The following is a 9,890-nucleotide window of genomic DNA, read 5'->3' on the forward strand; positions in this document are numbered from 1 at the left end:
TCACTTTTTGCACAGACAGCTGATAAGCAGAGTTAGCATGGCCTCATCTACTGTATTACTGTGCTTTATATCTATCATTTTAATCTGGGATAACTTTGATGAATAAGCTGAACATGAAGAGATTGCTCTTTGTATCTGCATCTGCACAAAGACCGAACTGTTCCAAAACCACAAGCAAACTGAGTTAAAGGTCCAGTGTGTAGAATTTAGAGGTATTATCACGTCCAACTACAGATGTAAGTACGTTTAGAACGAGCCCTTTATAGGCAGCACATCTTATAATAATTCTGCCATGCTGCTGAGCAGAACAAGCAAACCAAATATGGTTTCTAGAAAGGACATTTCACATTTAGACTGAATCAACACGCTTATGAGCTCTCCATCATGCTTGGAAATGAAAGGATTAATTTTGTTCCATTTTACAATGTGATGCCATTAAATCTCACACAGTGTTCCTTTAATTGATTTAAAATTCATTTCTGCCATATGTTTTTTGTTTGTTTTTTTGTCCAGGGTTAGGGTTAAAACTTAGATTTTCTGAACTTTTGATTAGCATCATTATGTAATAGTTTTCCTGCAAAGGTAAAGACATTTCAGCCCATGCTCTTCATGTCTTTATTGCTCATTGGCAAACTTCAGCATGCTAAGACAGTAAAGAGAAATGCCAAACCTCTGTACGTTAACATCAGCATGCTTGTACAATGAAGCTCTGCAACTATTAAGAGTCTTACATAGATGTAGACTCATAATTATTTTTACATAATCTCCTTTCATTTGGATTTTCTCTGTAATTCCTTGGCTTCATTTGATTGTTTATAGGCCGACTGATCCTGATATGAAAAGGTAGCCCACTGTTTATTTTTAGCATTTTTTTTTATTTATTTCCTGTGTTGTGCCAAGTCCACCTTCAGGCTTCTAGTGCCAGCTGTACCAGACGGCATTTGTCTGTGTGTGTGTGTGTGGGGGGGATTCAGTGGTGTAACAGGGTTCAGATAGAGGGCTTTTGTTTATTATGAGTTTGACTTCCACATCAAAATTCTTATCTATATATGGTCCACAGGAATGTGACTTACCTGTTTATCTTTTTTTCTTCTTTCACACTGATCAGAGGAGAAAGCGTGAGGCACGATGGGACCATTCCAAGAATATGAGGTGAGTCTTAACTGAATGCAAAATACTCTTTTTTACCCATAAAAACAAAGATAAAACAAAAATATCTGCAACCTTGCAGTTATTATCATAAGATAATTAATGATAAATATGACCTGAACTAAATCGTTTGGTAATTCAAGAGAAAAAAAAAAAGAAAATCATAGTTATCATACATGCACTACATCAGTGCCTCCTGCTCTGATAAACAGGAAAACAAATCACCACAGAAAGGGAGCCCCCGCAGCCGCATCCCACGTCTGGTCCTCCATCCTTTCCGACCAAAAGACAAGGGATCGCCTCTGTCTGATTCCCCTTTCTCAGAGGAGGAGGGCAGGGAGTGTGACATCAGCTCCGAGCACTCCAAGAGGACCATCAGCACCAACAGTTTTTGTTCTGGTAAGAAGCTCAGCTCCAGGGCAAGGGCAGGACATGCCTAATATGAAATGAACGTGACTGGTGGTCAGCTGAAAAATCTTATGACAATACTACAATGCAAACATTTTTAAAAATTTAAGCAAAGGTTATGCACGCTCAAAAAGAAAAAGCATCTTTATTTGGTTTTCTCCCAAACTAGCCTCTATTAAGAAACAGAGCAAAAAATGCAAAGAGTGAATGTGTGTGACCACAGAAACTACTTGACAGCTACTTTCTGGTGGTGATGAGCCATTGTAAAAGCTGTTGTGCTATCTGCCAGAGAGCAAACTTAGGTTGCGATTGACTGCCTGCCCTGCGCTGCCCATTCTTGGCTATTACTGTCTGTGTGCCTGTCTACAATAGATGACACCGGCTGCCCCACTAGTCAGTCTGTGTCCCCCTCCAAAACCCCGTCAGGCTCAGAGCAGAGTGCCCACGGATCGCCGATACTCCCAGAGCGCAAGACCAAAGTGAAGAGGGTGAGGGTGATGGCCGAGTGGAGCGGTGAAGCACGGAGCGCGCCGAGGCACAAGAGGGAGCTGAGGTCGGCCATGAAAGTCAGAGGTACAAAAAAAGAGTACTGAGAAAAATACAAAAACAAAATTTCAGATAAAGCAAGAAATCTCAAAATCTTCAGCTTAGCCCTGCTGTATTATCATCTGATCCTAAGGTTTGATTCTGTTACCACTCATGAGTTTTGTTTTGTTTCTACTCACAGACTTCTGTAGTGCAGCATGGTTATCACATAACAATTTCCCACTCTGGGATGCAGCTGCTTACTAAAAAGAAAATTGTGAATGGGAGAAGAGCCATTTGTGTATCTGTGCATTTTTTTTAATCAGAAAATTAATTTTTTTCTCTTATAATCTGAGGCAAAGGGGGGAAATGCTTGATTAATAATCAGACTGAACAAGGGGCACTGATTGGTGGGGAGAAATGTTTGGGAGCTTAACCAATTAGGCTGATTAGCAGGAGGTCAGCTCACTGAAGGTGCACAGACTCTTAGTTGACTCACAAAGTGGTGGAGGATCACTGAGATTTGAGCAGTTTTAATTGCTGTTGTCACTGGAAACAGTAATATGGTTTTGTTTAATGGAAAAAGACACTACTCAGGTATGACTCTGATTTCAGTTTTGAATCACTGAAACTCTAAAATGATGACCTGCTTTTGTTCTGCTTACATCTCTGTGCCCAGGCCTCAAGCCTTTGTCCTGCTGCAACAGGACAACAGCAGAGAGAGATTGCATAAGGCTGGATAGCATTGGCTAATTGTGACGTTCCAGTGATATTTATGAGGATATGGTTCATTTTTGGCTAAGCATTAGTATAGATTGCTCATAAATCTTATTGGAAATCCTGTTTAGAGATATAAACACCATAATCCTGCAGTGGTTGCTGAATGAAGGATTGTTTGTGATTTTTTTTTTTTTAAAAAAGAATATGGTTTTCTAATGCACAACAAAACTCAATCTAAAGCGGTTTCGGTTTCTAATGTGGCACGTTGGGAAAATGAATTGCTCTCATGCATTAAACTCAAATTAACTTGGGCTGTGGTTTAAAGGCAGGAGCTATATGTCTAGCTGGTAACTTTTGGCTTCTTTTAGCAGGAATTTTAAGTAGGATTCTTTTTTTAATTTTTATATTGACCTTCATTAAATTATGTAGAACCCAGAGTGTTGCTGGAGAAGTATAGCGGTGATCAAAAGTTGCACTGCGTCTTTGTGGATCCAGAGGAAGTATATAATGGTGTACCAAGAGAGGAACTGTGTGACTGCATGAGGAAGTCAGGAGTGGCAGAAAAATATGTAAGAAGACAGAGAGACAGTGGTGAGTTGTGTCGTAGGAGTGACAGATGAGTTCAAGGCAAGGATGGGATTGAGTCAGGATTTGGCTCTGAGCCCCTTCTTGTTTGCACTGGTGAGGGATGGGTTGACAGATGAGGTCAGGCAGGAGTCTCCGTGGACTCTGATGATTGGAGACAACACTGTGCCACGTAGTGAGAGTAGGGAGCAGGTTTGAAGAGAGTCTGGAGAAAAAAGGAATAAAAGTCAGTAGAAGAAAGACGGACTACATGCGTGTGAATGAGAGGGAGGTGGGTGAAACGGCCAAGATGCAAGGAGCAGAGGGAGTAAAGGTGGATGAAGTTAAATACCTGGGGTCAACGAGCCAAAGCAATGGATGGTGCACAGGAGAGGTGAAGAAGAGTGTGGGTGGAGATGAGTGTTTGGGATAATATGTGACAGAATCATGCAGCAACAGTGAAAGGGAAGGTTTACCAGATTGTAATGAGACTTACTATTATGTATGGATTGCAGAGCTGGACATGTTAAGATTTTCTCAGTGGGGGTGACCAGAATGGATAAGATTAGAAAGGAGTATGTCAGAGGGGCAGCTTGGGTCATGCAGTTTGGAGACAAAGAAAGAGAGACAAGGCTGAGATAGTTTGGGCATACGTAGAGGGGGGATAGTGGATATATTGGACAGAGGGTGTCGAAGATGCAGCACCCCGGTGGACATGGAGAGGGTTGGTGTGACAGGAAGATGCAAGGGATAAGCTGAGATGGAAGCGGATGATCTGCTGTGCTGACCTCTACAGGGAGCGGCCAAAAAAAAGGAGACATAATTTTGTAGAACCCACATTTTTACACTTGCAGGAATCAGTCAGTGTTTCTGCATCACTAAAGATGACTGTTCAACAGTTTGTTTTATCCTGTTGGGACATTGTGCTTTTTTTCCTTCCTTCAGGTAGTGAGGCAGACTTCAGCTCTTCCAGCAGCACAGGCAGCCTAAAGACCAGGGAGGTTCTCAGTTCCAATTCAGTTGGAAAGAAAGCTCCTTCACGCAGGTATGAGGTTTAATATGTGCATCATAAATCACTAACAGATTTGAACTTAAGTTTTCAAGACATGCATTATCCAGCAAGACTGCAGTGTGCATATACACACTTAAAAAAAATAAATTATTAATGAACACCCATATTTATTTGTTCTCATTAATTTTTATTTTTTTCTTTCATCTTAAGTCGCAGCACTCACATCAGGCCACTTCCGGTGTTCAAACCAGCCGGGAACCCAGCAGCCAACAGAGATGCAGAACTCTACGCTCCCTACCGAACTCCTCCAAGAGCTGCCTCCTCAACCAACAGCAGCAGCTGCACCTCCAGCCCCACTTCTAGGTAATAAATATAGATTTCATGCTTATTTGCCGTTTTCTCTTTATTTCCTGTTAAATGTGTTTGAAGTGTAACCTTTTTTGTAAGAGAAGCAGGTACATTTTGGAGACTGTAGAGGTTTAGGCTGTGGCTCGGGCCATGTGCAGTGACCACTAGTGAGTGGGTGGCTGGATTAGGCTCAGACAGTTATCATTTCCTCTCTTGCAGCTGGCTAGGATTATATTGGTCATGATGTGGCTGTAGCTGGGATTAATGGGGATTTAATATAGCAAATGTCTGAATATGGTACCCAGACAGTGACCTTTCTGACTGGGTCTCATCTGCAACTAGAGCGAAAGCAGTTTGCTTTGGCAAAGAGAACAGGGTCATAAAATTTTTCATACAACAGAATACAGTTGCCTGAGTCTTAAATATTGCTAAAACTGAATTTCTAACATGGTGCTTAAGGCAGCAGATTATTTGAAAGGCTCCGCTAGTTTGCATCTCAGCCCTGCATAAGCCTTCACTTTAAAAATCCACTCTCAGGAGCAGTCCAAACAATAGACACTCAACCCTTTTAGTTTCTGTGCAGACACAGAATCTGCCCTGTTTTCCATGCTCACAGCTTCCATAAGTGCATCATAATCCTCCAGTCCTGTCACTCCAAGACGTGCGGTTTGTCAGCATTCCTCTGCCTGGCTAAGTGTCATGTGACATTGCTTCCCCCTCACATGCTGCTTTCTCCAGGGCTGTATCTATTTCTGGCAGGGATGCAGCATATTTGCATCAAAGCCTAGAGTAACCCAGGTTGCTAGGATATCGTGCTGGTGAAAGAGAGCGTCTTAAATGCTGCTTTGCATATCATCCAAATCCGCTAGCTTTTTTTGGGGGGTGACAGGAATCCTTTTATTAGTTTTCTCTGAGCATGATGACACACCTATTTGAGGACATGTAGGGGACATTTGCCAAGGCTTTTTCCACTAAGGTGATTTCTTTGCTAGCTAACGCTGCTTGTATTCAGCATTTTAGGATTTTAAGTCTGTTGCCTGCATGTCAGTAATCCTGTGTCAGACAGTAATTCCAGGCTTCAGGGAGCATCTGCCCTGACAGCACTCTGAATCCGACTAATTACATTCTGTGGGGAGAATTTAGCTGAAGTTTTAAATTGGTTTGTTTTCTGCAGCTGTTTAAAAATGTCTGCTTGATGAATGACAGATAATCACTTTCCGAGGTGTAAACATCCACCGGCAACCTCATTTCCCTTTCTCCCTCTCTTTGTCTGCCCAACAGAAGGGCAGGTCTGGGCTGCTACCATTCATGTGGTGACAACCACGGAATCAGGCCTCCGAACCCTGAGCAGTACCTCACCCCTCTGCAGCAGAAGGAAGTGGCCATCAGACACCTGAAGACCAAACTGCTGGAGTCTGAGAACAGAGTCCATGACAGGTTGGCAGCCTCATGTCCAGCTGTTCAGTTTTAAGACAGGATGACAGCAAAAATGTACTGCTGTGCTGATGTAATGCTTGCATGCTGCAGTTCTGCTCCTCAGTAACATCTTGTGAAGTCTAAACCCCCTGGAAAAGGAGTGTTGCATGAGACTGCGCATAGCAAAGCATATTTTTAAAGTGTTTCTTTATTCGTATGCTGCGCTTAACAGTGATGGATTAAATAATGTCCTTGTCATTCATTAAATATGGGACTGTGGTTTAGCATGAAGACTCAAACAGGAGCATCTGGGCAAATGGCAAAATATGCCATTTTTATTTTGGGTGAAAATTTGAGTTATTTATTTTACTTTACTACAATTTCTTTGAATGTGTACTAAGACAAAAAGGAGGCATAGTAAGAAATCAATAGGAATGGCATTGCTGGGGCTAGATGGATTAATAGATGGGGCGACCGTGGCTCAGGGGGTTGGGAAGCTCATCTGTAACCGAAAGGTTGCCGGTTCGATCGTTGTGTCCTTGGGCAAGACACTTGTCTCCTCTGGCCTACTGGTGTTGGCCAGTGGGGCCGATGGCGCCTCGCTTCGATATGGCAGCCTCGCTTCTGTCAGTCTGCCCCAGGGCAGCTGTGGCTACAACTGTAGCTTGCCTCCACCAGTGTGTGAATGTGAGAGTGAATGAATAGTGGAATTGTAAAGCGCTTTGGGTGCCTTGAAAAGCGCTATATAAATGCAATCCATTATTAAAAGTGTGGTAGCTAGGTTACACCAGCCATTCGTAGGTGGCCCACTTAAAAACCCGGGAATCCCATGGTGCCCACTCAATTTTAAATTTTCACTCTAATCAAAATACAAGACAAAAGTTTCTTAAATTTTATTCAAAAACCATAAACAACACAGGTTGTTGGCTTTAAATTGATAATGCTACCCAGTCATATGTCAAGTGTTAAGGCCCATGTGTGGCCCACCTGCCACTTCGACACAAAATTCAAGACATGAGCAGTAATTTTAGGTCAGAGTAATATTGCAAACTAATGACCTCCTATTTGATTAAGTTTTTTTTACATAAATGTGTAACTGTACATACTTTCATACATTTCAAACTGAATAGTTATTCACTCCCCCCTTTGAATTCAGGCCATGAACCTTCACAGACATTTGTATTAAAGTGGCAGAAAACACAAAGTTACAAACTCAATAAGTGCAGTGTTTTTGTTTTGTTTTTTGTTTAAAAAAAAAAAAAAAAAACTCCCGGCATTTGTAAGTGGCCTAGGACTTCTGTCCATATGGTGTATTTCTCTCTTCTAACAGTAAATGTCTAGCCACCTAAACCCACACACAGTGGGTTGTCACAGCCATCCCCCAGAACATCCAGTCTTTAGCTAAACTATGTATAGCTTCAGACTTGGCATATAAGTGGCTTTTTTTTTTTCCAAACTTTACAAATTACATGGTAAAGTTCACAAGTGTGTATTCAAAAACTGTTCCTTTAAGTTACTTGGATGTTTTCCTCCCTCTTTATTAGAGAGACAGAGATTGAGGAGCTTAAAGCCCAGCTTAGCAGAATGAGGGAGGACTGGATTGAAGAGGAGTGCCACCGGGTGGAGGCTCAGCTGTCCCTCAAAGAAGCACGCAAAGAGATCAAGCAGCTGCGTCAGGTGGTGGAAACCATGAAGAGCAGTCTGATGGAAAAAGATAAAGGAATTCAGAAATACTTCATTGACATCAACATCCAAAACAGGAAGTTGGAGTCCCTGCTGCAAAGCATGGAGCTCGCCCAGAGTGGTGCCAACCTCCAAGATGAAAACACCCTGGACTTTATGTACGACAGCTCTGATGGCAGCGGGAAGAAGATGGTGGTGGATGAGGAAGGTGCAATGGAGCTGGGATACCAAGGAGCAGAGGCAATGGCAGACAGCGGGCTGCTGGCAAATGATGAGATGGCGAACAGAGCGGACATTTTGGAGAAGGTCTTCATGTCCACTGCAATGGACTTCAGTCAGGACTGTAGCAGCAAGCTGAGGGCCAGTGCAGAGTCTGGGCCCAGAGTGTCTGCGCTGTCAGGAGAGAGACAGTCAACCGATTCATCCACTGGAACCCAGCCCACTCTACCAGATATGGTTGCCACCTCAGGCACACTTCCACATGAGGACAAAGAAGTCCAGGCCGACATCATGCCCATGCCTCCAGACCTGCAGGCTCTGCTCTTTCAGCTTCTAAAGTTCCATGGGGTTGCAGCAGGAGATGCAGCTCTATCAGCCCCAGTTAGTCTTCTAGGGTTCCCAAACCTACCTGGCTCCATTTGCACCACCACCAAACAGCCTGACTCAACACCTTCCCAACCCAGCACATTTACAGAGAGCCCCGACACCTCCGCCGATTCCGGCACATGTTGCTCAGAGCCTTCCGAGAACAGACGATTCATGGAGGAGCTGGACTTTACTGTCGGCGAGGAGGATTCTCATCTGTCATCAGGACTGGATGTGGTCGGCAAGCGTTACTGGAGCAACAGCTTCCTCGTGGATCTGGTGGCAGTAGCGGCACCAGTATTGCCTACAGTGGCTTGGCTGTACTCACGGCATGGCTTGGACGGAAGCACTCCGGTGTACAACATTGCTGCCCTGATTAGGGGCTGCTGCATCATGGGATTGCACTCTCTTCGTCACATCACTCATAGGCCTGATGCGTAATGGCTTCCAATCCGCATGCAAAACCCCTGACCTTGAACTAAAGCACTTAAGCATCTTTCCAAGAGTATTTGTGACATCGTTGAACACTTGATATCAATGCAGTCATTTTGGTTTGAGCACTGTTATTTTTTTGCACTGTAGTTACCAAGAGGTGACATGGAAGGGATTATTTATAACAAAGTTTATTTATGTATTTATTTATGATTTACATGTATAAGCAGATCATCTGGGTAGATGGTTGTGTGTTATCATAGTCCTGTGGTGTCCCTAGCTGTTTAAAGCAAAAGTTCTTTGTGTTAAGAGATTTTCAGGAGGTGAAAGACTGACTGCTGCTTTCTGTTTGATGGGTGGTGGGTTCTGGAATGTTTCCTTTCTTCATAAAGTAACCTTAAACCTTCAGCCAAAGCTTTAATGTAAGTTCACCGTTTTGTGAATTTTTATTTTTATTTTTTATTTTTCCTCCCCTCATTCTGGGTGTAGAGCTTTACTTGGTACTGCCTGTGTATTGTTCATAGAAGCTAATGCTTCAAAGCAACTGACACTTGTAATGTGCCTGAGCAATGTGCAATACTGGTAGTAACATCAATGTCCTTGCATCTTTATTATTAAAGCATGATAATTCTGGCTATGTTGTAGTGTTTTGTTTATTTGTTTTTTGTTTTTTTTACATTTGCTTTTGGGTTTATTAAAATTCATGGAAATCTTTTTCCAAGTTTGACTTGTGTAAGGGTCCTGTTTGAGACAAAAACAATGGGAGTTTTTTTTTTTTTTTTTTTTTTTCTTCCCATAAATAAACGGGGGTGGGGTATCTCATCAGAACCCAAGTTCCAGCAAGCAACATGCTCTCGTGATGGTTCATCTTACGTAAAAGCTTTCTCGACCTGTCTACAGATGTCCCCTGGGTTGTGGTTCTGACTGTGGAGTGCATTAGATCCACTTTACTGGGATCTCTCAGAAGCTGTTAAACCTGCCCTTACACCAGTAAAAACTGGGTCAGTGCAGCTCTGAGTCTGCTCACATAAGCCTTTAGTGATTGCAT

General features: G+C 42.8%; 1 protein-coding gene across 1 annotated transcript; it reads left to right on the top strand.

Moving 5' to 3' along the window:
• Positions 1–1,325: 1,325 nt before the first annotated feature.
• On the top strand, positions 1,326–9,383 carry sybu (syntabulin (syntaxin-interacting)). The gene is made up of 6 exons (XM_085424162.1): positions 1,326–1,548; positions 1,930–2,130; positions 4,312–4,411; positions 4,589–4,741; positions 6,008–6,163; positions 7,687–9,383. The coding sequence occupies exons 1-6, from the start codon at positions 1,326–1,328 to the stop codon at positions 8,849–8,851; spliced, it is 1,998 nt and encodes a 665-aa protein (XP_085280288.1). The 3' UTR covers positions 8,852–9,383.
• The last annotated feature ends 507 nt before the right edge of the window (positions 9,384–9,890 follow it).

The sequence above is a fragment of the Rhamphochromis longiceps genome, linkage group LG11 (assembly GCF_057381845.1).
Source record: "Rhamphochromis longiceps isolate RC_006_pf linkage group LG11, R_longiceps_female_GT1.1, whole genome shotgun sequence".
Taxonomy (NCBI): Eukaryota; Metazoa; Chordata; class Actinopteri; order Cichliformes; family Cichlidae; genus Rhamphochromis; species Rhamphochromis longiceps.

Excerpts from the sequence above, each read along its gene's own strand:
- sybu (XM_085424162.1), top strand. The coding sequence starts at position 1,326 with ATGCACTACATCAGTGCCTCCTGCTCTGATAAACAGGAAAACAAATCA. Across the intron at positions 2,131-4,311 it reads GTCGGCCATGAAAGTCAGAG|GTAGTGAGGCAGACTTCAGC; the intron begins GTACAAAAAAAG and ends TCCTTCCTTCAG. Across the intron at positions 4,742-6,007 it reads ACCTCCAGCCCCACTTCTAG|AAGGGCAGGTCTGGGCTGCT; the intron begins GTAATAAATATA and ends TCTGCCCAACAG.